The 27,827-nt window shown below is 36.1% G+C and overlaps 2 protein-coding genes across 6 annotated transcripts in view; both read left to right on the top strand.

Annotated features, from left to right (window-relative positions):
• The first annotated feature begins 188 nt into the window (after positions 1–188).
• Positions 189–20,175, top strand: AK7 (adenylate kinase 7). The gene is made up of 18 exons (XM_065755680.1): positions 189–272; positions 362–541; positions 1,362–1,470; positions 2,852–2,946; positions 3,387–3,497; positions 5,574–5,657; positions 6,213–6,301; positions 6,807–6,897; positions 7,559–7,636; positions 8,347–8,496; positions 9,672–9,800; positions 10,197–10,335; positions 11,251–11,379; positions 12,346–12,402; positions 13,837–14,034; positions 16,677–16,897; positions 18,280–18,438; positions 19,881–20,175. The coding sequence occupies exons 1-18, from the start codon at positions 195–197 to the stop codon at positions 19,917–19,919; spliced, it is 2,136 nt and encodes a 711-aa protein (XP_065611752.1). The 5' UTR covers positions 189–194; the 3' UTR covers positions 19,920–20,175.
• Positions 20,176–20,797: 622 nt separating this feature from the next.
• The window catches only part of PAPOLA (poly(A) polymerase alpha), a 39,574-nt gene continuing 32,544 nt past the window's right edge, over positions 20,798–27,827 (top strand). For 4 of the 5 annotated variants that reach the window (XM_065750580.1, XM_065750563.1, XM_065750571.1 and 1 more), the window contains exon 1: positions 20,799–21,085. In XM_065750580.1, coding sequence (XP_065606652.1) covers positions 21,078–21,085 — 8 coding nt within the window. In that variant the 5' untranslated portion in view covers positions 20,799–21,077. Of the gene's footprint in view, positions 21,086–27,827 lie in introns of all 5 variants that reach the window. The other variant, XM_065750588.1, reaches the window with a different exon arrangement.

The following is a 27,827-nucleotide window of genomic DNA, read 5'->3' as shown; positions in this document are numbered from 1 at the left end:
AAATAACAAAGCCTTACAAATTGGTTTCTGTCAGCAGCACTAGGTTTTGCCCTGACCGGTGTCCGGAAGTCAGGAACAAAGTTCCCCCCGCAGGGCTCTCAGCAGCAGGAGACGAGCGCACGGCCGAGGCCGCGCAGCCCCCGCCCAGCGCTGCCCGCCCTTAGCAACGCGCCGCGTCGCCCCACACTGCGGCCATGGCGGCGGGCGCTGCGCGGAGCCGCAGGATCTTCCTCAACCACCTCGATACCTACTGCGGCCGCAACATCGGCGAGGTTCGGGCACGGGCTGCCTGCGGGGCGGGCAGAGCAGCGGGGACCCGAGCCGGGCGGGTGTGTGCGAACGTGCGTCTTGTATGTTGCAGTATTTATCCGGTTGTGTTGTTGGAGCGTCGCTAGAAAGCGTGGGAGAAGAGGAGGAGGAAAATGAGAGCCACTCGGAGGCTGAAGTTTCCAGGAGGCCGAAGGAGGGACTCTTCCAGATAGTGGGGACTCTGTCTACGCCAGAGAATACCAAACCACGTTTTGCAGAGGAAATATGCGCAGTAAGTCGTAACCTTATTTCAGGTCATTGTTAGACAACATAGAAATATTGCAAGTCACATCAATGACCCTCATTAATAAATCACCCACAGATCACTTTTTCCCTCAAAACACACTCCTGTGTCTTCTATCACCGTAGAGGCGCTGTAACCAGAGCATCTTCCCTTCTCAGCACTTCACTGAAATCACAGCTGTCACTAGCAGCTAGCTGTTCCAAATACCCACTTCTTTCTATGTACATCCAAAGTTCAGTTAACTGAAGGAGACTTGCTTGTTGTTTCCCGAAACCAAAATTGTTTGTAACCATCAAGTTGATTATCCAGAATCTCTTCAAAAATGTGAACATTTTGATCTGAAATTCTATACAGATGAGCATTTTAATAATAATTTAAAACAAAGGTAACTATGTAAACTCAAACACTGTATTCTAAGGAAACTTGCTTTTTCTGTCTTTCCCTTTTGCCACCTGATTCTTGCTCAAAATACCTGCAAAAGCCATAATATTTTGTGATATTAACATATGCTTAACTGAAAATACAAATCCTAAAATCACTTAAAATTTTATGTCTATATCAATGTGCATTTAAATCAGAAGTTTCAGCAATTAATTTGCATTGTATTGCTTTACTTTTCATGACAAATAGTTTGACGTGAGTCTTGTAAGTTATCCAAGCATCCTTTTCAGAAATCTATGTGTGAGAAAACTACGTTCTACCAGTAAGTTAAATCTGAAAAGGAATTTTGGATAGTGTTTTTTTTTTTATTCTTTTTCTTTCATTTTTTTTTTTTAACCAACAAATTTTAACTATTCTTTTCCCTCAGGCCTCCTCTCGGAAAGAGCTCTTAAGTTATTTGCTTGAATGTGACATCATTTTATATAATATCACTGAGGATGAAAACCAAATTGAGGAAGCAACATGGGCTGCTTCTGGTTAGTACTGCCATCAACTGAAGACTGCTAAACAGCTACAGAAGTTTATTATAGATATCTAATGAATTAACCTGAGATTTATAATTTACTATAATATAAAACAGGGTTACTTGATGGGAAAATCTTCATTTAAGTCAAATGCATTTCATCGTCCCTTGCTTACATTCCTAAACTAGAGAAACTGTCATAGGATGATCCAACACTTGAAGTGACATACCTGTGTAGACAGCTATTTCCATAAAAAACTATCCACTATCATCAACTTGTATTTGCTCACAGGAGGAAATTTTTATCCACCTTAAATGTTTCTGTGTTTTATATAATTATCTTAATTGTTTGAAAGGGTCCAGAGGAGGGCCATGAAATGATCAGTGGGCTGGAGCACCTCCCCTACAAAGACAGGCTGAAGGAGCTGGGGTTGTTCAGCCTGGAGAAGGCAACAAGGAGACGTCATTGCAGCTTTCCAGTATTTAAAAGTTGATTATAAAAAGCAGGGGAATCAACTTTTTACTTGGGTAGATAGTGGTAGGACAAGTGGGAATGGTTTTCAGCTCAAGAAGCAAAGGTTTAGACTGGATTTCAGGGGGAAGTTCTTCACAGGGAGGGTAGTGATGTACTGGAACAAGGTGCCCTGAGAAGCTGTGGATGCTCTGTGCTCTGTCCCAGGTTGGATGGGGCCCTGGGCAACCTGGTCTAATACCAGATCTGGAAGTTGGTGTCCCTGCCTGTGGCAGGGGGGTTGGAACCTGATGATCCTTGAGGTCCCTTCAAACCCAAGCCATTCTATGATTCTGTGACCTCAAGGTTTTTTTTTTATTTTTTTTTTACTTAAATCTGTTATTAAAATTATTACTAGCAGTCAACACATACAGCTTTGTGTATCGCTATATAATCGCTATATGCAAAATCTGTTGGGTGTCGGGAATCATTTTACGGTGACAGTGCAATATTGCTCTTTATAATATAGTTAAACTAAACTGTGGTTTTCTGTTTACTGTTTAATAATTTTGCTGTAAATTAAAGAAACTTCCCTTGAATTTTGTAGATGTTCTGTTTCAGTTACAACAAACTCATTTATTCCTGTCCCTCAGCAGTCAATAAAGGTGAACCACTTTCTAGTATAAATTGTTTCTTTATTCTTTTTCTGTGATATGCATCTCTGTGTAGGTTATGTTAATGACTGATCTTGTGGTTTGACAATATTTTTCTGTTCGTTTTCTTATTTATCATTGATTAATTTCTATTTTATGCCAAGAAAAATAAAGCTATTTCCTTCAAAACACTGAACACAGAACATTATATCATAAACAGGGCCAAAATCAAATATACCGTTTATGTAATACAGTTTACAATAGGTAAATTCTTTGCTTTCATTCAACAGCCCTACGTATGGAAATAGAGCATTTTGCAACACCAAAAATGTTCATCCTCATTTCAACAGTAATGAGCTGGGCAAAAACCATACCCCCTGACTCAGTAAGTAATATGAGAGAACACTCTTCTTTTACTGATTATTTCCATTTAATGGAAAATAAATGAATAAATATTTCCATTTGCTTTATTTGTTAACTTCAATTAAAGTACTGAAGTATGTACTTTGATAACACTAACTTCATCTGCTATTATTCAGTATATATATTTTTAATGGTCTTTTCACTTCAACCCCCACTTACTGCTGGATTTGTTAAATGTATTCCAATAAGTAGACAAGTATAGGCAGTGAAATACTGTGATGGGCAGACATTAGGACTGCTTGGACATACTTTCTCAACTACTGGCTTTAGAAGTTTTGAAAATATCAAATGAAAGCAGAACAGATTTTTAAAAATATGTTAACAACCTGTTTTAAAAATATGGGCTTTAAAAAACTATTCAGTTTTAAGACGAGTATAACATCTGACTTTTTTTCTTCCTAGGAGGATTCTGAGATTCCTTTTACTGAGGAAGATTATCGTAGAAGAAAATCTCATCCTAACTTTGTGGATCACTTAAATGCTGAAAAACTTGTTCTCAAACTTGGAAAAATTGTATGTATATGTTTGTTTCTTTGCTTTTAAATAAGCTTTAAAAAAAAAAAAACACTGAAAAATGGATTGGTCATCCTAGAGCATTATCTAGTAGTATTATAGTAGTGTATTATATCTTTTATAGATGTGAATATCACCCTTTTTAATAAAATGCTAAGTACAGAGGAGGCTGTGTTTTAGAATTAATACATAAGTTATATTTAACGTACATAGTTCATAATACAGATCCCAAATTCCTTTTTTCAGTATCTACTAAGTAAATCATGCTTATCTCATTTAAAAATGAAAAAACATGTTATTATGTTGTTTGTACAAGAGAGAATTAAAGCTGGAGCTTGTGTGGGGACACCTCAAGGGAAAAAAAGATGGACTTAAAGATTTTTACCTTTATCTTTATAGCAAAATATTAGGGCCGTGTAGCTTTTCTGAGAGAAGAGCTGCCTCCCAGCTCTATTCTCAATGGCCACCCAGTTCCCAAGTCTATGAATTTAAAGCTATTCCCACTTAAAACTTTTAACTAGAATGAAATGCACAAACAAAACAACCAAGCTCAGAACTAATTATAATAGCTGAAATGTGACATCTAGTGGTTTTAATGAATATTACACAGTAACTTGAATGTCCTTAAATACACTGTGTGTAACTGGAGCTTACCAAATAATTGCTTCATTTTATTCATGTTGTATGTCCAGTTATCTCAATTAGTAACTTCACAGGTGACTCGTGACACTAAATAGATTTGTGTGTGTGTGTACGAGGATTTGGGTCTGTTTTACTGGTTTGTGTTTCACTGGGTAATGAACTGTGGTTTGTGTTCTGTAAGTGGCACAGAACCTACTGTGAAATAAGTGGTAAAATATCCTACTAGCTACCTGCTTTTTAGGGTAGATGAGAAATGGCCCATCCTGTGCTTTCACAGAAAGGTCAGATTTTTCTTGCTGTGAGACAGAAATCAGTGTACCTTCTCCTGGAGCACATGTGCAGTCTGTGCAGAACAAACCTGACAGCTGCTGTTCTTAGGTTATACATAATTTCTGTCTTAGTACTACTCAAGAAAACTTAATGGGGAGAATATGTGCTATCTATAATATCCTCTGACTGTAATATTACATGTGATTAATAACAAGTTGATTAATAACTCAGCTGAATAACTGAGTTGAAGTAATTTTTATTACAAAGATTTATTTTGTAGCAGAAAGATGTAAATGCATTACACAAACACAGTGTATACAGTTGTACTCTCTGTAGATGAAAAAAAAATTGACCTCAAATCTAAATGTTTGTTCTCTCTCTTGGTAAATGCAGGTTTGATATATTTAGAAAACCAGAATTATTTAACAATCTTGTTTCAACTTAAAAATAACTAAGTGGTTCTGCATTAAAAGACTTGCTAGAAATGTCTCTCCATAGGGTGATTCACAAATTATTTCTCCTGTGTATATAACCATTCTCACAGATGATTGAAGCAGCATCATTTTCCATAAACCGTCAACCAGAACAGACAAATTCATGACCAGGTATATTGGTCATGGTATATTGTACAGCAAAAAATACAAGAGTTGACCATGATGTATGGTTAGGAAAACAATTTATAGGCTACTGATTTTGTTTGAAACTTTATATCAAAATGAAAGCAAAGTGATTACAAAAGTATTGGGCTCTTATTTTCCACTTGTCGGCAATCAAATACAAATATAATACCAGTGGGAAAGAAAGCTCCCACAAATTTCAGAGTGATATCTCTTGGAAAAAGGAAATAGAAGCATATTACCCTGATAACTTTACTGATACGCCTAACTTCTGATTTCTTAACTTTTAGGAATGTTTTAGAATTTTATCTCAAATGCAGATACACCAATCCTGATTTTTTTAATATATTTTTTAAAGGAATAAATATTACCAATAAGAACAACAAAACTAGCAGTTATGCAACAATTGATCTTGCTCCAAATTTTAAGAGAGCTATTATTAACAATTTGTACATTTGGTATAAAAGTTCTCAAGTTTCAGTACAAGCTAGTATTCCATTAGCAATACCATATTATTACGAAAACTCTTGCTGATTTTATTTCACAGAACAAGCATGTATTTTCAACATATGTTGTTGCTTCAGGACTTCAGTATGGAGCCGGGGAAGGAGTCTTACACTACTTTTTTAAGGTAGATATCCAAGTATTTTTGATGGTTTGTTTAATATTTAAGGTGAATTTGCTTTAGAATTAAATACACATGTAATAGATTTGGTATCGTAGGCTTAATGTTCTTGTGAACAGAAATTATCAGTTGATCCCTTTGATATGAGTTTTAGCTACAATTGAAGTGATTTTCACCCTTTTGGCTGTGTATGTTTTTTAGCTTCTCCATAATATTTTAACAGTTTCCCCATTTGCAGTCTTCAATCAGAACATATCCATCACATCAATGCAACGAGGAAAAATGTCTTTTCAACATTACATTGTTCTTGTCTGTATTAGAGTTACAAGGTACTAAAAATAACATTTGGAAGGACCAAAGATATTTCTTTAAAGAAGTTTATTGATGGTTGTTTGTTTGTTTTTTGTAGGCTGCTGGTATTTCTCAGAATTGTTTACTGCAGTTTCAAAAATGGTTCAATACATTGAATTTTAAAGTCTTGAATAGATAAGGTAGCCAGTGCACAAATACACCTAGTTAAAAATGTAATTTTCTAACTTAATTATCCATTTTTAATTTCAGATAGGTTGGCTTAGTGAGGCTACTGCAATACCTGTTTTTGGACATGGAAACAATTATATTCCAACCATTCATGTTCATGATTTAGCAGCGTAAGTAAATAAAGTTTCTCTTGGATAGTCACTGATAACAAGCTAGGTAACAATTCTGAACCTACTAAGAAAGTACTCAGACTTTTAAATTGGAGTAGAGTGGATTTAAGAATGCTATTAATCTCTTGTTATTGAGGCATACATAGGCTTCAGTTTCTTCAGTCCTAAATATGCCTTCTGGAAACCTTTCGTGTCTGTTGCACAGATGCTATTAAGAATGCACAGATGCACTTAAGTAATTACTGGCTGTGCTGTGTGTAGAGCATAGTATCAGTTAACTGGCACAGAACTGAAAATGGAACATGGACTCTACAGCTTAAGTTATTTTGTACAGGCATTGCTTTTTATCCTTTGGGCTTCCTTAGAAAGAAAGTACCTATCTGTACTTTTTTATTGAGGAAAACATACATGAAAACAACTTTGTATTAGGATTGCTTCTGAAATGCATCTCACGTGGAAAGGTGTATATGCTTCTCTGGCCTTGATTGTATTTCCTATGTTCCAGCGTGTTACAAAATGTAGCAGACCACAGGCCAAGGTTTCACTACATACTTGCAGTAGATGAGTCTATGCACACCTGTCAAGAATTAATAAAGGTAAGGAATTTCTGCTTTTCAGGTGTCTACAGAATTATTAAAAGTAGACATTTTTACTGATGTAGAAGTCTCTAAGCTTCTGTGAATTACCTTGTGTTAAAAAAATAAACAAAATGATTCAAAATCCTCCAAGAGTTCTGTCCTTTGAACAAAACGCAGAATTAACTTCAACAGTTGTTCCAGATTCTTGATGACACTGGGCACAGTATTTGCAGGTTGACCAATAATTGCATACAAAAAGAAGAGCTGAACTCACTCAACTGGTGAAGGGATTCTCTCTGACTATGCGATATTCCTTCCCAGGAGGCAACCTATGTCAAATGGATACCCTCCCTTCAGTGGCTGACCCTTACTTGATCTCAGTGTGGCTCCACTCTGAGTTCACCCCTTCTGGCCATATGGGGAACACAGGTACAAACAATTTGCCTGTGCTTTCTAGGCAAGCCACGCCCTTCACCAGGTGCTCCAGCTCAAGCTGAGACATAACAGTTCCCCTACAACAGTCACATCATTAACTTAAACAGAAACATTACTTAAAAAAACATAACACTTAAAGGATGTATTTTATCTCTAGAAATCCTGTTGTTGTTTTTTTTTTGTTTATTTTTTTTCTTCCTAAGAATCTGATCGAATACATGTACTACTATTTTTTTCTTTACAGTGTATCAGTAAACATGTTGGACCAGGAAAAATTGAGAAGCTTCCAAAAGAAAATGCATTCTTGACTAAAGAGTTAACTGTTAGTATTTCTTTCCTTTTTTTACATAATGAAAGAATGTAAACTTATGTGTATCATAAAATATACTTTTTTTTTTATATCAGTGGAAAAGTGTAACTCTAAAATATGGCTAAAAATAAGCATAGAAAATAGGCAAATTAAAACCTAATTTTCAAACAAACATTTTTTTGAGGAATTATAGATTGATCTAGAAAAGTAGATAAGCAGTGATGTTGCTGATATGCTAAGAGTACTGGAGCATGCTGACAAAACCTGTAGAAAATCATAATAAATTAGTAAATAAAGTGAGGTACTATGAAGGCTAATGTACGCAGCATATATAAATTAAGATGTCTTCATCTACGTTTCTGGAATAAACTGTTCATATGTGAAATAAATATATTAGAACCTTGCTGTTTTTAAGACAGTGCTTAATGAATTTCCAAAATAATGTTTTTCCTGTGAACAGTATGAGACCTCTTCATAGCACTGAATAATTGTTCAGTGGTTTGTATTGTAATAATTCTTGAGAATATGTAACCATATGTGGAAAACATGTTTTAAAAAAACAACAAAAAAAAACCTTAAGAGCATTTGCACATAAACCTGTTTTCCCTGTGCTTAAATTCTTTCTGTTTTCTACCCTCAGTTCTAGTATCTAGTTGAAACTAACTGTTCTTTTAACACAGAGAAATTACATGTTTTAATTAAATGTTGTTTTGCTCCTTCAGCAAGCACATGTGGATATGTTGCTTGTGAACCTGCGAATTGAAGCTATGTTTCTGAAAGAGACTTTCAACATAAAGTGGGTTGCTCAGACAGGGCTGGTGGAGAACATTGAACAGGTTGTTGAGGAATACAAGCAAAGTCGAGGACTTCTGGTAATGGTTTGGTGTATGCTATTCTCAAGTGCTCTGTTTTTCAAGTGGAAATGGTTATATAAATGTGAGCTTTCATTTCATTTAGTAAAAATGCATAAAATATTGATAGTGACCTAAAATAAGTGAACATTATTGAAAGTTGAATTAAATGCTAATTAAAATGATCATCTAATATTTCCTGTTATGTCTAAAATTTAAACCTTGTAGGTGAAAACAAACTTCTTGATGGAAAACTGCTTCTTTGAAACTAGTTTGCAATATATGTAATTTCAGATATATTTGGCTCCAAGAAAGCAGTAACTGTATAATATATATGTATATATTTTAATTTATTTTATTTTAGAGTCAGTAGTTAGGTGAACATTTTGCATGCTTCATTATACTTACTGGGTGAGGGTATTAATTACAATGTAGCTTTCTTTTTACCCTGCTCGATTGTATAATATAACAAACAATTCTTCTGTTTCCTATGTTAGCTAAATATTTAGAACTTCTGTATTCAAGTATAAGGAAGTAGTTACTTAAAGATTTAAATAGTGTAAACCACCAGATTTTCTGAATTAGGATATGAGATTAAAGATGTATGATTTGGAGTTTATATTTATTGTTATTCCAGATTCTCAATTATAATTATTCAACCATTGGTAAGATAGGATGTAACAACTAACTGTTGTTGGACTGTGATGGAATGTGAAATTTTTGAGATCAAAATAACTATGGTGATGACAAGGCTCCCTCAGATGTGAAATAGTTGCATTTACATACTAGAATATCTGTCATCTAATTCTAGAATTCACTGCATCCTATATATGGGGTTATGTTTAGTCTCTCTTGACTGTTCAACTTCTAGTAGTGCCACTATAAGTTAGTCAGTGAGTCTGTTCAACAGAAATGTGACTTTTTTTTTCAGTTACTGAAGTTGTACTATTAAATTAACCGTTATTCAAAGGCAGCAGATGATATAGATGATGCTCATTAGAAAGATAGATACTTAATGCAAATTAATCAAATTTATGCAAATTTAATGATAAGTAACATTTATTATTAGTTATAGGGAAAAATGTTTATTTTAAATATATATATACAGATATGTGTGTGTGTGTGTGTGTGTGTGTGTGTGTGTATATATATAAAATTAGAATTATGTTACATCTCCATCTTTTTTTTTTTTCCAGCCTCTCAGAGTTTACATTCATGGTCCTCCAGGGGTTGGCAAATCTACCATTGCTGAAGAGATCTGTAAACACTACAAGCTGCATCATATTAAGATCAAAGATGTGATTTCTGAATCAATAGCAGAACTGGTGTGTGACTTTTATGGAGTTTAAATTCATTTTTATTCATCTATTTAAAAATGACTAAAGACAATAATAATATTCCAACAAAACATTTTGAGAAATAAGAATATACAGATGAGTGTTGACATTATTCACTTCCTTATATTTTTCAGATCAGAAAAGTAGGCATTATTAAAATAAGTTCAGTTTTTAGAATAGATATATTTTTGATATACTGATGATCCTTGGGGATGCATTGAACTGTTAGACTTAAAATTCCTTTTGAAGACAGAAAGTTACTCAGTATCTCGCTTTCCAAGAGTATATGTGATTTTTTTCTTTTTCTTTTTCTACATCCATGTACGTAAGAAAATCTGGCCATAGAATTTCTGAGCCAATTCATGTTTCTTATCTTGCCTTCAGGAGAAAATTGTGGCTCCTAAAGAAGTGGAATCTGACAGTATGGAACAAGACGGAGAGGATGATGAAGAAGAGGGTGCAAATGCAGAAGAAGCAAATGAGTTGTTAGCTGGAATTAAAGAAAGCATGGAGCAGAATGCAGGTAGGAAATATTAAGTAATGAAGTGGGACTATCCTTCTACTTCCTTATATCTTTTACATAATTATTTTCTACTCCCTAAGTTTATATATATATGTGTATTAATATCTCTATATACAGTATCTTTAGATTCTTAGCCAGTAGTTGTTTTTTTAATCATGTGTTTTCTCATCAGAGCAGAGTAAGTAGTTTCAATAATAGAAAGTAAAAGATGAAGTATGTCAATCAAATTTGCAAAGTAAAAATTTGGCAACATTTAGTCTGCATGCCTTATTTTGTTGTTAAAATGGTAATGTCTTTTAAGATGTAACATATTTTAAAGATAACTTAAGTTTATAATATTTAAGACTGCTAATAGCTGCAACAAAACAAAATAGGGAACTAGAGGCAAGAGGATGAAAATTAGGTAAAAACAAACTTTTTTACTATGGTGTATTTTCCCAATAATGTAGTTCAGTGTAATAAGTTACTTTGTCTTTTTATCTGTAAGTAGAACTTGCAAAATCTATTTTGCATTCTTTTGTCTTGCTTTAAGTCTTACTGTTAATTGTAAAAATAAAATATTTGGTTTATCACATGCTTTTTTTCTATTGTTTCTTTATTCTTCATATCAAACCTCACTGAATTATTCAAGAACATCTAAATTCATGTTTTGTATCCTTAATGTTCCAATATTTATATGATTGTAGTTTTGTTTCATAGCTACATACATAGCTTTATACTCTATAAATACAAAGGCTATCTATATATAGATTTATATTCTATAAACCTTTTACAGCATGCAGAGACTTTAAAAACCCATATTTTTTGGAGAACAAAAATTGCCTCTTATAAATGAATAAAACTGTTAGTAAAATAATTTCAGATACTCATTTTTTTCCATAAACTAGGTACTTAATAAACTTCTTTTTGTTTTAGGGCGTCTAGATGATCATTATGTTATTAAACTCTTTAAAGACAAGCTCAAATCTATGCCTTGTAGGAATCAAGGGTATGTTTTAGATGGCTTTCCAAAGACCTATGACCAGGCAAGAGATCTTTTTAACTGTAAGTGCTGCTGCTTTTGATTTTATGGCTGCTAATAGTGTCATAACTTTTATTTTTCTCAGTTTCCTATTAGTTTATCAACACTGTTTTGACTGCAGAGCAGAACACAAAGCAGTTGTTTTCACATGATGCTTTAAATTAAATTTAAGGATTGTAATGGATTGTAAAATATACTCAGCAAGACGTTACTGAGATGATTTTGGCTGTCAACCTACTAAATAAATACACAAATAAGAATGATGTTGAACTGCACTGCACGAGAAAGCTGTAAGACAGATTTTGTTCATAACATACAAAATTTACTTTGGAAGGGGATTGAGCCAATTCATGTTCTGTGAGTTAGAGTGGGTGTATTAGATGAGCTTCAAAAGGATGCAACTTTAGCGAAATTCTACAGTATGCATTTCAAATTGTTAGCCAGCACTGACTATGCATGAAAAGCAAGAATCAACTGCATAGATTAGAGGACAGCATTTTAAGGAAAACAAAACCTTAATCTCAACACAAACTTCATCTTAATGTGGTGGGTTATAAATCTTCTTGCTCAGCTGATACTCGTCAAACAGTTGAGTCAACTAGTGGAGAAGATCAGATGACATCAGAAAGCATTTTAACCACACTGTTCCAGGCTGTTTCTACACACTGTTCCAAGCTGTCTCTTTTTTTGTGCTGGAGAGGCCAGGGACAGAGATATAATATGGACATATTTTATGACTATATATGAAAAAGAATGTTTTGCTGAATAGCTAAACAGCTATTAGTATCCCATGGTAAATCTGTGGTGGCTGAAAGCATGGATTCCATATCAACTCTCTCTAAACTGGTGGATAGTTTTGATTAATTCCCAACAATTAGGATAAATTGAATATTTTTTTGAAAGTATTTGTATAGGAGAAGTTATTAGCAAATATAATGGTTTTGTTACTTCAAATGATAATCTGAACAACGTATTGCTTTTGTTTTAAGTGGAGGAGGAAGAAATTACAGGCAAGATACCAAACTATGATAAATTAATAACACCTGGTAAGTTTGATTTATATATATATACACACACACACACAAAAAAACCCATAAAAAACAGAGTTTTCAAATCTTGCTGCCACCAACAAGAAGTCCAAAATATCACTCCATCTGTTCATATTTCTTTTAAGGCAAACAAAACATCTAATTTGTAAAACATGGTTGCCATAATATTTGAAAGTGAGTAATTATTCAAAATGAGGGGTTTGACTTGCTTTTTTTGTTGTTGTTGTTGTTGTTTTTCCCTTAGTTTTTGTGAAAATATCATCAACTGAAGGTTTATAATGTCTGATATGATTACAGCAGCTACTAGTGGAATAAACATGAGCTGCTGAACATGGCACATTAAAACCCCATGATGTTTCTTTTCCCCTTTGTGGAATTATTTCTGCTGCTTAGCATGGTATTTTGGAAGATGTTACCAAATTCATTTTGTTGCATTATTAAAGCTGTGAATTAAGAGTGATTTTCGCCTTTGCAAAAAAGGCTGTATGGTGGTGGTTATGCTCTTACTTTATTGCTTCAGTTTGGAATATTTTATGTTACAGTTGCACAGTCAGTATAAATGTTGAATACCTTAAATGCATAATCTGGGTGGTTTGGTTTTTTTCCTGCGTGAGAGCTTACTGGCTGCTGTGAGAGTTAAGGATATTTAGAAAGATCTGAAAAATCTCTCTGTTCTTGCACTTCCTTGAATGGGACCAAGGTTTAATTTTAAAAATTGGACTTCTACCTGGTTTCACTTAGGAACGGCTGATTTCTGAAATAGTTTCTGTTATTCACAAAGAAAGTACTTTTTGTCACCATTTCAAAAGAATAAATGTAAATGAATTACAATGGGTTGGAGAAATGCCACCCCATCAAAGGTGTTTGAAGGTGATTGAAATGTGTGAATTGTGATGGTCTGAAGAAGTACCGCGTTCTCCCTGAAAGCAAGGACTTCAGTCACTGGATGTTTTTTAAAGAAAAAAACAACAACTTATCAACTCTGTGAAAATTTGTTTTGGAAAAAACAATGATCCAAAAATGTTTTTGATGGTCTTGGAAGGTTTGTGTGAATATTTTTTTATTTGTTGTTGTTGTTTTTAGGGTGGAGTGGGTGGTGGGCTTTATTTATTTAATGGGGAGGCTGTGGGTGGAGTTCTGTTCTTAAGGTTATTTTGCTTTTTATTACAAGAACTGTCTTGTTGATTAGTGCTAAGAAAGAACTTGGCCAAATTGAAACATGAAGCTTCTTTACAGGCATATATCTCCTTTACATTTTGCTAGATTACTCTATCTGGGAAAGTTGAACGTCAGCGTTTCAGAACTAAATTATGTATAAGGAAATATTTATGTTATGTATCTTTTGTGTTCACTTGTGATTTAAAATTGATTATTAAAAGAAGATAGATATGAAAGAGGAAAAAGTCAAGGATAATGTGTTCTTCTTTACAGAATTTGTTATATCTTTGACTGCATCGGATGAATTTCTTAAAAATAGAATAATAAATCTGCCAGAAAGTGTTGTTGTTGGAACTCATTATACTCAGGACCGGTTTCTGCAGTCTTTGAATAACTTCAGAGAGAAAAATGCAGAAGATGAGACTGTTCTCAACTATTTCGATGAACTTGAAATACATCCTCAGTTTATTGGTATGAAATAATAAAATTCTTAGCTAAGTGCGAATAAAAATTCCTATTGTCATGAAATTAAATTTTTAAAGGAAGTACATAAATATATGTATATAAATAATCAGTATGCAACAAGTATTTAATACCTGCATAAATATCCTTATGTTCATAAAGATTCTGAGTGAATCTGATTAGATTCTGTGGGTAACATTTTGAAGATGAGGTTTTGCTTTAATCATTCAGTTTTGCAGTCCAAATGACCAAAATCGTTACAACTTATGGACCTCTGCTCTTGCCATTTTCTGGGCTGGTATAATAGTATATTTTCATGAACTTTATGGTTGCTTATATATTTTTTTTCTTTAAATTTATCCTCTGATGCCATGACAATGAATGGATGTTCTATAAGGATGAAGTTACTAAACACTGAAGGTGCAAGATTAGTAGTGCATCATTTTATACCTGTATGTGAGATAATTTTTCCTCTCTACACATTATCCAGAGAGTCGCTATCATTAGAAAATCTTGAGAAGATGGTTATAATCTGATTATTCAGAAAGTGAGAATGGGATAACATTCTATAAGCAAACTGCCTTTCAACTGTGAAAGGGAGAGAGGAAGAAAAGAGAAGAAATGAAAGATCAAGAGAAAATTCTGCAACTAGATTAAAGTTGGTGATGTTCAGAATGTACATTTGTGATGGGATATAGAATCACATGTTTGTAGAATCGCAGTTGATTATTGAACAGTCAAAAAAATTAAGAAATTAATTGACTAATCTTGGAGTCTATATTTTGAATAAGACAGTAATTAAATTATTAGGAAATGTGGTGGAACAAAATGGCATGTGATTATTTTTACATTTAGTATGATTTCTGAGTTATCCTTCCATCTTTTAGTTTCTAAGTATCCAGGTTCTGAATGATTTTTGTGTTATTTACTGGCTACTTTCTCATGCAGTTTAGCACTAAAATCTTATTTCCCATCTTCCAATTCATAAAAGTAAGGAGGTGATAAGATGGAGATACACTTGGTTTTCTTGTCTTCAGCTGATGCTGCTGTTTTTGTTATTGGATCCAAACAGTAAAAATGATTGTCTAGAGGCCTGGGAGGTCTGGAATGCAGGTTAGTTAGCACCTTCATTCAGATACAACTGAAGCAACTTCGTTGCAGAGAGTAAATTTTAGAAATACAAAATATTGAGGTCTGATGTCATTAATTGGGCATAATTTAAATTACAGACTTCCAGATATGAAAGTAAGTAGCACTATCCAAGACATTGTTTTATTTTCATGAGAACTATGAAGCATTTGCTCTACGACAGAATATTGTATTTTTTGTGCTGAAATTTACGTCCCAAAATTATTCTAAAACTCTAGTTAATTCCAAATAAGGATACTCAGTGGTCCACTAGCCTTACCTATTGAGGTATCACAGCTATGACATTCAGTAACTTCCAGATGTTTTTCACATTCACTTTGTAATATTGATTTCCATCTTAAAAGCAGCAGCATCTTTAGATCCTGTTCATCTCTGAATTACTTTCCCTATATTCACATGATTCACTGATTGCTATATTCACCATATATATATATATAATATTTATAAAGGATATAATATATACATTTATAAAGAATAATGTATATATATATTGCTATATTCACCATATATATAGCACTGATTGCTATATACTTTCCCTATATTCACATGATTCACATGATTGCTGCCCACTGAGCTATGCAAGCATATAGTTTCATGTAAAGACTGATTGCGAAGATAATTTCTATGAGAAAACTTCAACTCTGTGAACAGCTCTCCATTCTGGCTGATGTTGCAGTTGGGTTATCAGAAGCACTGAATCAATATCATCAGATTTAACCAGATTACTGATTTATGTCAGTCAGACTCTGAAGGAAATTGTCTGTCTTTACTGGCCTTACTGGAGAATTATTGAAGAATTGTGCTTGATTCATGAAATACTGAATGAGATTAGTCAAGTGTTTCTTCCACCATAATTTTAGAATATCTTAACATATGGCCTTGTGAATTGCTTTATAAGGTTTTATTTATTTATTTATTTCCTGACCCTGAAATACGATTAGTACATAAGAAGTAGGCTTCAAGATTCTGGAAACCATATTTTACTACAATGACTCACTTCATGAATTCTGCAAATCAGTTATCTTTGTGCACTGTTATTTTCATCAGCAAACTGGAGATGGCACATGCATGTTAGATGACTTACAAAAAGGAATATTAAAGTTATAACAGTAGATTCCTTTGATGACCTTAATTTACGAGGACTTTGGTGATCTTTCCTCTCTTAGAATCAAAGTTTTTAATATATTTTAAATAGATTAAAAAAAAATTAGTAGACATGCCTTTAATTCTGACTGTTTTAATATCTGTGTTGCAATCTTGCTTGGTCATCTGAGAGAAGGCTGTATTCTTTAAGCCTTCAAATTCAGTGCCAAGAATGTTCTTAGCAGTACTTTAAATGACTAAAGAGTTGTCTTGAACTGTAGTTTTTATGTCCAGCTGCATATGATAATTGGAAATTCAAACAGCATGAACACTATATGTAATTAGGTCTTGCAGTTACTCATTACTGGCTTGATAACTGAGGACAGCAATGAAAAGTTTTCTCTTGTATTGTTTTAAAGATGTAGCCAAATATGAAGATTCTGAGAACAGATTTATAGTTAAACAGATCATCAAAGAAATTGGGGAACCACGAAACTATGGTTTGACAGATGAAGAAAAGGAGAGTTTGGAACGTAAAGCAGCTGAGGAATGCCTTGCCAGAGAAGCTGAAGAAAAAGCTGAACGGGAGCGTAGAGAAGCTGAGGAAAGAGCTGAAAGGATAGCAAATTGGGAAAAGTGGGTAAGTTAACATGTTTTTGGGGAAGACGTTACTTCTGTGATTTAAGAAGTAGAAGCAATGGGGCTTCTGGCAACACTAATGTAAGTATACATGGAAAGGTTGGCATAAATTCTCTAATTCTTTATAAAGTATTTTAGATCTGGCTAGTACTGCTCAATTCAATATTCCAGGCCTTGTTGAAAAGGACTACCTGAAGCAGGCTGAAGAATGCTTCAGCTTCACAGGATTTGCATATGATCCTTTTTCCTTCTTTACTTTGCCACTCCTAATGATATTTTAGCCAAATAACATGAAATGCATATTATAAGAGATTTCTTGTTCGTACCTGAATCCATGGTGGTTTGTTTTTTTCTTCCCACCAGGAAGCTGTCTCCTGTTATAGCTATTTAAAAGTAAACTGACCATTCTACAGAAAAAATAATTTTCTTACATTTGTATGCCTGTATGTACATATGGGAAACTATAACCTGAAATTGTTCACCTTTAAGGAAGATTTAATATTGCTCTGATGTTGACTTGTAAGACTTTTCTGTACTTCCATGCTTGGTTTTCAGTTTCAATCAGGAGTGAATAGCATTCTGCACTGTCCAAAACTTGCCTAAGAGATTAGCAAAGGTTCTTAACATATCTTAAACATTTTAACTTTCAAGAAAGTGACTGCATTATGCAGAGCTAAAGTAGGTATTAAAATAATATCTACACTTAACTTTACCCTTTTAAATAGACAGGTGCTCAAGAAATCTATGCAATTACTCATTTGCCCATGAGATTGTATGTTAGCTGCAATCTGAGTAAAGTGATGTAAAATCACTTGAAGAAGTTATTTGGTAGCACTTCTGAATTCAGTTAAACAGGAAAATGTATTTTTCAAATAATAATCTATCAGTTTTATCTGAATTGTTGCTTTTGTGCTAGGCCTTAGATATGCAAAAGCAGTCTTCAAAGTATCTTCCACTTGCTGTATCTATATATGACTTAAGGCTACTAATGAATAAAATAAGGAGAGCAGAAAATAAACATATTTTTTTAATTATCTTTTGGCTAAAACTACTGCAGTGTTTTCTAGCCCATTTCCCAAATATCTAATTGAAATAGGAGCATCTGAAAACCTCAGAATACATGTCCTTTTAGGTGTTAAGAAGAGAGAAATAACCTCCCCAGCAAAATCATATTTTCATCATGCTCTCTTTGTTGTCCTTGGTACATTATGTTCTCTAAATTAGCAGTCCAAATTTTTTCTCATGTGAGTTTTAAAGTTTTACCCGTGGCTTTTAAGACTACTTTTTTTTTTTTTTCCCCTCTAGGTAGCCTTTGCTATTCAGTCAACTATTTGGTAGCTCTTACTAATGTTATATTTTGTTGCTTTGTAAATTTATTTGTAGAATAAACAACTGGAGGAAGTTAAAAAACAAGAACAAGAATTATTGGAAGCCCAGTCCATTCCACTACGAAACTATTTAATGAGGCATGTTATGCCAACGCTTATGCAAGGCTTAAATGAATGCTGTAAGATCAGGCCAGATGATCCAGTTGATTTTCTGGTAAGGTGATTACTTATTATTATTGTATGTTTCAAAAACTCTAGTGAATATATTCACATAGATAAGACTGTTAATTTTAGCACTTCAACTATCTTCTGCATACCTTCATTATAACAATTATCTGCAATACAGGTGAGCAGAAATTATTGTGTAAGTTAATGAACCTGTAACTATATGAGACCATTTGAAACTGTGGATCAATCCCATTTTGCTACAGAGTAACTGAAGAAGTTACTCAGTTTTGTGTTAGTGCTTGGGCTCTTCAGATTTTCTGAGGTACCCTGCCAATTCTGCTGTATTCCTGAGGTGTACAGAAAGAGAAGCATCATTCTACTCTGTTTATACCCCTCTAGATAGAACCATACTATTTGAATGATAGTCTTCAATAATCCTCTTTACGATACACAGATAAATTAATAAGTGAATTTAGTAAGAGTCACACAGAACAATTCCAGTTGCATGGGACCTCAAGAAGTTCTTGGTTCAGCTTTCTGCTGAAAGTAGGGTCAGCACTGAATTCTCACAAGGATTCAGGTGCTGTAGATCTGTCACTGTAAGGCTGTTCTCATTCTCTTCCCTGGAAAGTTGTTAGCAAGCAATCACTTTTTAACGAAGAGAAGCTTTCAACTAATGAAAAGCTTAGAATGAACATTAGCTGTAGGAGAAAGAGGTCTTTCCTACTAACTGCTTAACTTCGTAAGAACTATTTACTCTTTTGGGTCCACACATCAGACCCTAAAGTACTTCCTACAATTTTCTGTGGAATAACCAATACTGCCATGCAGATGGGGCGAAGAGGTAAAATTTGGTGGGCGTATTTTTATGAAGCTAATTTTAGGTATCTAACAGAGATGACATTTTAGACACATTTAATACTTTCTGCAAGTATTTTTTTTTTTTAAATCCAGTATATCACTGTTGTTTTGTGTTCATTTTAAAATCAGGGACTTGAAAGTGACTTGTGGAATCAAAAGTTAGGTTACAAAGCAGGTATGTTTATTTGGCACTACTCTCACACGCTGGGTGTGAGGGGGGGGTAGCCCTGCCTAACTTGCACACCAAAGAGAGAAGCAACTATGTATTTAAAAGCATAAAGCATGCATACATTTCTGAGAACCGGATGTATTATTACAATTAATTCCAAGAAGTTTTCTATAAGGCCTGCCTTGAATTCCTTGGGATGGGCATGCACTGTGCCTCCTGGTGGTCGTGGGTCGCGGTCCTGAAGATGAAAGCCATAGGTCTTCCTTGCTGTACACATTTCACCTCACTGCAGTTGGAGGTGCTGATCCATTTCCATCTGTTTGTTGACCTGTTGTGGCTTTGCAGTTTCAGCTTGCTTCATTGTGATGGTCTTATCTGTGTATCCTGTCCTCTTGCTCAGTTCTTATGTTTAACTCATTCCTGTCTCAAAAGTAACTTTGAAAATCTTCTGTTTGCAGGCAGAATATCTCTTCAAGAACAATCCTGATGTCAAATGACAGCATTAAGTCCTAACAGCTGTGCTAAACAGAAAAGGAGAATGTTCCCAACGTGATTTACAGTAAAAATTCTTAGTGTTTGAACAAATCTAAGCCTGTCTTATTAACCTCATTTTATTTATTTATTTTTACACTGTACTAGTATGTGGCGACAAGATTTTAATAGTCCTTCTATAAAACTACTGCGCATTGATTAATATGTAAATGTATCTGTATTTCATGCTTCTTATTATGAACCTTAAGAATCTGTTTTTTCTCCTGGATTTTTTTCAGTTACATGTTGTATATAAACAATGTATCCCTGTGTGATGTAAGCAGGGAGCCTGAGGAAAGTATTTTCTTTAGATTTTTTTTGTGTGCGTTTTGTGCGTTACCTCTGGAGGCAATTAAAGATGAAATAAACAGTTATTTTAGAAAAATGAGTAGTTTTAGATGGTATATTTTTTAAAGGGTGAAAATAAAGACACTGACACTTAATTGTGTGTGTGGAATTTCTGTAATACATGTAGTTTTCTAAGTAATTTTTGAGCACCTTGTGCAACGTATAATTCTGTTTTCGTTTGAAGTGTTCAGGACTTGATCCTCACGGCTCATCTGCAACTCGGGCTACTCTGATTCTACAGATGTAGCGCGATGCCGGCGCCAGGGCGGTACCCCCCTCAGAGCTTCGCCGTAGCGCCGAGGTGACGCCCTGCGCATGCGCAGCCTCCCGGCCGTTGGAGCTTTGTTTTCAAAGCCCGGCGCGTTGACCCCGCCCGCACTACAGCTCCCAGGATACCCGCTGGCTCCGCCGCTGACTGCGCATGCGCGGATGAGCTAGCGTGCTGTCCGTGCGGGGGTGGCCGCGCGGCGTCATAATGCTCACCCGTTCTGGAACGTTACTGTGGTAGAGCCCGGGCGCCATGTTAGAAGGCCGGAGGGGAAGGGGAAAGTGAAGCGGCCGTGGCCGGGCCCAACGAAGGGTTTTCTTCTCCCTCCGAGCCCTCACCCCGGCCCCTGCCATGGTCACGGCTCCCGCTTTCCGGCGGGGCGAGTGACCGGTTCGGAGGCGGCAGCGGTGGGGGAGGACGAAGAAGAGGAGGAGGGAGAAGAGGAAGACGCGGCGGCGACGGCGGTGGTGGCGGCGGCGGCGGAGGAGGAGGAGGAGCCAGAAAGACGATGCCGTTGTAAGTTGGAAGCCTCGCAGAGCAACTTCGGGGCCGGCGCTCGGCTCTCGCCCTTCCCTGTGTGCCCTTTCGGTGCCGCAGTGTGAGGGTAGCGGGCCCGGTCCGCCCCGCTCCTGCGGCCTTTGCTTTACTGCCTCTGTCTCTTCGCGGGCGGAGAGCGAAGGGGCTTCCGCAGAACGCCGGCTCGGGCGGCCTCAAGCGGGAGGGCTGCCCATGTTTATATCCCGCCGCCGAACGCGAAGCTTCCCTTCACGAGTGCCGACAGGAGGCCTCTCCCTCAGCCCCAGAGCGAACGTTTTTCCGTTGCTACGCGGGCGGACGCGCTCCCGGCCCATCCCCTGTCCTTGCGGAACTGCCCCGGCCCGCGGTGATTCCGGCACGCCGCAGCCGTGCGGCGTTGCGGGGCACAGCGACCCCTTGCGGCCCTCCCGCCGCCACGCGGGGTCGGGACCGTCTCCTGCACGCAGCCTCGTGTGTGGGGCCTGGAGGGCCTAAGGGAGACGCGGCTTTGCTCTTGTTACCTCACCGCTTCTGTTTATTTCCCTTCCCCCCCCCCCCCCCCCCCTTTTTTTCTTTCTTTCTTTCTTTCTTTCTTTTTTTTTTTCCCCCTCATTTCGCTGTCGGCACGTGGTGGAGACGAGAAAACCCTTTTGTTCCCAGTCTTAATGTTAATAGATTGCTCATCCTGAATAAACCGAGTGGTGGGTAAGGTGGTCAGGTGACTTCCTGGAACAGCTTACACGTAGATTTGAGAGATGGCGGGACGTTGAATTCCTAATAATTTCGAATTACTGGATCGCTGTTGTTGCTGTACGTGTGTAGAGTTCACATGCTCGGTTTGCCTGTTTTTAGTGAGTCTAAAGTACTGTATTCATTACGGTGCAGACAGTTTGGAACAAAAGTTTGTGGCAGAACAAATACAGTAGGTGAAGTTAGGGAAAATGGTCATCCCAAATAGTTTCTGAGGTGTGTACAATGAGAGCACAGTGTGTTCATAGGTAAGTTTTGCACTTGTTCATTATGGTAATGAAACGTTGCCAGAAACTTTAAACTTCAGTATGCTTTTTTTTTTCCCTTTAATTGATTGGCTGGTTTTTTTTCGTTTGTTTCTTCAAGAAAATAGGGAAGTGTTTGTTCTGTCTGCTTTCATTCGTAGTTCATTTTGATGTGAGTGTAAATTTCAAGCGTTTCATAACAACATTCAAAGTTTTGTGTTACTTCTAATGAATTAGTTGTAAAACTAATGATTTTTAACTTTGAAAGGTGTGGAAGTTCTTGCTTGTTTTTCTTAAAGTCAAGGTTCGATACTGTAACTACAAGTTCTTAGGTATCATTCCATAGTTAGAGCTGTTTTTATGTCAGAAGTGTTACTTTGAAGTACCTCATATGCTGCACGCTTGTTGAGAACTTAAATTGTAAGAGAGCAAACTCTGGTTCCATTGGTGTCATTAGCTGGTATTTTTGCAAAAGCCTTTTCATTGTTAATAAAACCATAAAATTTATCCTAGTGATTTAGGAGTGTTCACCATGATTCTCATTAATCCTTTGAGTAAAACAGGAGTTTTCCTTTATGCAGCTAACTTTGTCAATTAGGTTTGTTTTTTTTAAGGGACTTGCTGGACACAAAAGCAAAAGTGAGTACTTGTTGGTGAGCAGTATCTAGAGCATGAGATGGTAGGGAGAACTGAAGCTCACTGAGCTTCATATATTTTAGAAAGGACACGATTTTATGGAGAAAAGTTTTGGAGTCAATTAAGTGGTTGCTCTGTTTCTGTAAACTGATGGTAACAGTCTGTTACCAACTGTAAACAGCCTCTTCATGTAACTTGGGCCTCTCTGACTCCCAGATGGATAAATAGCACTGTAAATCTGTTTCTTGTTAATCTACTGATATTACTGCACAGAATCTACTGATATTATTCTCTTCGGAACTTATGCATCTGCTGAAGCCTTTGCAAAAAACTTTTTTCTTTAACTGTAAGTGGAAAAAATACATTGAAACAGCACTCTGAACACTTAAGTGTCAGGAGTGCTATGAAAGTTGGTACTGCTACTTTGGTCTCAGAACTTGGGATGTGGGTAGTGCTTTGTTTCTTTTCAATTCTACTGTAGAAAGTCAAGTTTATAAAAAGTGTTACTTCATGGGTGAGAATGTTTTCACTGATCGTTGGTTTAGATACCTACAAAATAATTGTTTTCTTGGCTTGTTAATTACTTACTGTTAATTTTATGCCACAGGAAATATGAGACTGTATCGAAAATGGCTTGCCCAATTGGGAGTAGATAACTTGTGTTTCTGAACAGAGCTCTGGTTTTTGTAGACTGAATTTTGGAAGGAATTAGATTCTTCCCGATTCCAGAAAGCACCAGACATACTTCAGAAGAACAATTGCCCTAAAGCTCTGATAGTCATGGGGAAACTCCAGCAAAAATTAGCTGGAGATGAATTTGTTGGATGTAGTACAGTAGGAACAGCACGGCAAATTGGTGCTTTTGCAATAACTTTCAGTGTTCTACTATCAGTTCAGAAAAAAAATAGTCCGAGTTTGGTACCTGTAAACATTTAGAGGTACCACAAAGGACGTGGGATTGCAGTTATTTAGGGCTGGGCAAATTTCACCTTGGAGGCAAGTTAATCTCTTAACATTGAATCATTTAATCTGATTCCTATCTTTGTTTGCTGCATCCTGATATCTTTTGAGAAATTCTGTAAGGTTGAATCAGAATAACTGCCTTGAGTGTTCTGTCTCCAGAATAGCAATAAATCTTGGGGTGGTTTTTTTTTGTTCAGTTGCTTCCTGCAAAGTCCAGTAAAAGTTTCTGCTGTGTAAAGTAGAGGAACATCTGAAACTGTTGTTAGTAAGAATGTCATGGGCGGGTGTGTGTCTGGACATGCTGTTTTTGCTATTCTTCTGTACAAAGACTGTCCTAGACAGATGAGCCAGACGGACCTTGAGAATGATTGCCATAGCTGAATCTCTTCTTCCATACTTCTGTTGTTTGTCACTGCATCTGTTTTAGAGACCTTGAACTTACCATAATGGCAATTTACACTTTTTTTTATATAATTTCAAAACCTTTTGCTCAGGAAGGGCAGCTGGATTGTTTTAAGTTAAAATGCATGTTTTCCTGTGATGAGTTTATGCAGACTTCATTGAAATTTTTCCTGTATTTCCGAAGTGTTCTGTGTAGTGGTTAAAACACTAGCATTAAGCCAAAAACTTTAATCTGAATTTGACACGGTCAGTCACTAATAGAGAAATCTAAAGTTAACAGAACTGATTAAGACATTTTGTAACATCTAAAATACTGGAACTAGAGCTTTGTGAATCTAGCCCCACTTAATTGATCGAATGTTGTGTTGACCAGCATTGCTTCAGGAGTCTAACTTAGGTGTCAATATTTAAGGCAGACTGGATTTTACTGATAAAGTCAGTAGAGGCAAATAGTGAGGACAGCTATTGAGAATGCTTATGGTACATATTCATATCTGGAGGTGAGACTAAGCCAGAATTCCTGACCAAATCTAATCTAATGTTAACTTTCTTTGGGTTTTTGGTACTATTTTAGGAGAACCTGTGTTTTTTGTTTCATCAGTGTTTTCTATATACGTCTGGACATGATAACGCAGTAACTTATTTTTTTTCTCCCACTTCTGCACTGTTGTTGGCACTATTAACCTGGACTTGCTCTTTGTGATTCAGTATTTATTGATAATTGTATTTAAAGGTATGACCCATTTTGGTTTCTGAATGAAAAAAGGTATCTTAGCTACGTTTCTGTAAGCTTTGTATAGACCAGAACCTCGTGTGTATGAAGGGAGGCTAGCGGGGGAAAAACTACATTGCAGGTTCATTTTGCTGACAGTTTGAGATGAATGCTTCAGTATGAGCTATTGCACCTTTTGAAATTAAACCATTGTAGCTGTGGTCCAGTTTGCTGATGGTGTAAACTACTTAAAGAGCATATGCTCCTTAAATGTTCAGATCAAAATGAAGTAAGAGCCACAGCGTCTTTAAATTTAAGTCTACATTTCTTTATTTTTCCCTACATCTTTTTGTTCTATGATATTGGCAAGTATTTTATATTCATAGTAGTGCAAGAGCCACATCACTGTGTAGCTGTGTGGTTGACTAGGAACAAAATCAGCCTCAAACAGAATTGTAAGCTTAATGATCTTAAAAGTTCAGTCTCATTAAAATGAGTAAGTAAATAAGCATGATTTAAGTTGTCTGCTGGCCCTCTGATAGGGCCCACCAAATCCACCCCTTTTGTTAAGATGGAATGGTTAGGTTAGGACTTTCTGTTTTACCTTATTGCTCTTTGTTTTCTGTTAATGCTTAACTTCAGTGACAAGCAGACTTGACTAGCCTTCCCACCCCCAATCCTAGGGACTTAACTTCTCTAATCCTCTCAGCTAGAATGTTAGTGTTGATGCTTGCCTGACCCTTCCGTGTAAATTTGGTACAGGTCTAGTACTGTAAATATTTTCTGACTAGAATGTAACAATTCAACACAACATTGAAAATAAGCACAGGATGTTAAATTATATTTTTAAATTGTAATTTATTTTCAATTTATAGAGCTATGAGCTATTAGTAATCTGTGGTTGTTTTTTTTTTTTTTTTTCCATCAGAGATAGAACAAAAAGATATTCTTTTAATTGTGATATCACGATTTCAAAGATTTGGTGTCACTTAAATGGATGAATGCAAGTTGCATAGAACCTGATTAGATTCCTGCATCCTGAAATGAGTTTTACACAGTTTCTGTGCTGAATACTATTTATTCTGTACTTTGTTGATACTTTTTGATATGCTGTTGAACTGAGGGCAGTCTTCTAAGTAATGCTTGTTTTGGCACCAGAAGTCCAGTTCGATATGTGAGCACCATGATTACAAATTCTGTAGTATTGCACTGCCTGTTTTGTCTAGCAGTGATTGGTGAGCTAGCTCATGACTCCATTATTAATCTAGCGGTGTTCTAACCACATGAGCTTTGATTGATTCATCTCTGGAAGAATTTTGGCTGTGCCCACACAGAAGTCACATGACATGTTGAGTGAATGGTGCAGTTTATTAGCAATGGATTACAGGTTCTTTAAGATTGCTGGTGAGAACTTGCTATCTGAAGAGTGTGTGAGGTTAACCAAGAATAATGGAAAAGTGCATGCAAAGAACTAAGAGTAATACAGCTTGGTTCCAAGTGTGCTAAATTATAAAATAAGCTCGACAGATTACTAAGTTTCCTGGCAAAGCTCTCAGCATTGTTGAGTGTGTGAGCCTTTTCCAGCAGTTGTCAGAGTAGAGGAAGGCAAGATCAGCTTGTTGACTGATTCCATCAGCCAGTGATGTCCTCTCTTGTCTGCAGTGGTACCCTCTCCCATATTCTCTCTCTTGTAAGCTACTTTATATTATTTCTTATTCTACAAGTGAAGCTTGAGTCATGCTAGTCATTATGTACTTTTATTCTGATGGATATTAAGTTCTCATGCCTTACTTTTAAAGGTATAGGATAAAAAAAATTATGCATGCTCTGCAAAGAGTGATCATGCCTTTGAAATGGTAGCTTTTGGGATGGAGGAGTGTTTTGATATTATGAGTGAATTCACTGAAGGATGGCGTTTTATCAAAAAAGTGACAGGCTTTTGGCTGGGGTAGCAGGTAAGCAGGTTGGTGCCAGCAAGTCCTCATCCCAGCATTGTTCATAGAGACAGTACGTCAGGTTCTCCTATGTTGTGGGTACCTAAGGTTACCTAGGGATCTATTGTGGATCACTGAACTTGGTCATGGAGTCTCAGTTTTGCTCCAACTTCCATGCCATGGTGTATTTGTTACACTCTGCTCTTATAACATAACTGCTGTCTTATGCAGTTACTTAAACATATGTGAAGGAATTTGTAGAATGGCCTTAACTTCTGTAGATGTCAATAGAGAACTCAGTCAGCATTACTGACTTACCTTTAGGAGTCTGTTTTATTGTTTCTGTGTCAGAAAAAAGCTGTTTGGTTTTTGTTTGTTTTTTGTTGTTTTCTTCAGTATAGAAACAGTTTCTGCCAATCTGGGTTTAGTCTGACTGTTCAATGAAGTGTAGTAGCTGTTGGATTGCATATAGTTATGGATGAGTGAAGCTTATTAAATCCATGGGGGAAAAGTGATGCAAATAAAACTAAAATATTGTTTTAGCCTTCTGGTTTAAAAACGTGTAAAAATAAACTGTAACATTTGAAAAGAAGTTAATTAGGAAAAAAAAGTTGGTATATATATATATATATGTATATATTATACCTATCAGCTTTGTGATATAACTGAAAATGTTCATGACATGCAAGAGATGTTTATGTATTGAAAGCTTGTGATTTATGAGAGTGGTCAGGCACTGGAACAGCCTTCCCAGGGCAGTGGTCATGGCACCAAGTTTGTTGGAGTTCTAGAAGTCTCTGGACAATGCTCTCAGACGTTGGTCTGATTTTTGGGTGGTCCTGTGCAGAGCCAGGACTTGGACTTGATTTCCCTTACGAGTCCTTTCCAACGTGGGTTATTGTATGATTCTTTGAAGCGGTTGAAAGTACTGTTTCTGTTGACATCTAAGAAGATTCTCTTTAAAGACAGAAATCTTTTAGTAACTTACTTTATCCTCAACTTGAGTTACTGCTTTATATAATTCATCTGAACATTGTTTTGTTCCAAAGTGGATTTAATTCACAAAAAGTCATAACATCTATGTGGATGCTTCAGCTGTT

This window comes from Cyrtonyx montezumae, unplaced genomic scaffold (genome assembly GCF_038088225.1).
Source record: "Cyrtonyx montezumae isolate F1298 unplaced genomic scaffold, pur_monq_1.0 scaffold_10, whole genome shotgun sequence".
In the NCBI taxonomy this organism is placed as follows: Eukaryota; Metazoa; Chordata; class Aves; order Galliformes; family Odontophoridae; genus Cyrtonyx; species Cyrtonyx montezumae.
The sequence above is the reverse complement of the archived record's forward strand: the minus strand, read 5'-3'. Positions and strand labels throughout refer to the sequence as shown.

Bases quoted from the DNA above. Each gene is read 5' to 3' on its own strand.
- AK7 (XM_065755680.1), top strand. From the start codon at position 195: ATGGCGGCGGGCGCTGCGCGGAGCCGCAGGATCTTCCTCAACCACCTC. The intron at 273-361 runs GTTCGGGCACGG...TGTATGTTGCAG, and splicing joins GCGGCCGCAACATCGGCGAG to TATTTATCCGGTTGTGTTGT. The intron at 6,302-6,806 runs GTAAGTAAATAA...CCTATGTTCCAG, and splicing joins CATGTTCATGATTTAGCAGC to CGTGTTACAAAATGTAGCAG.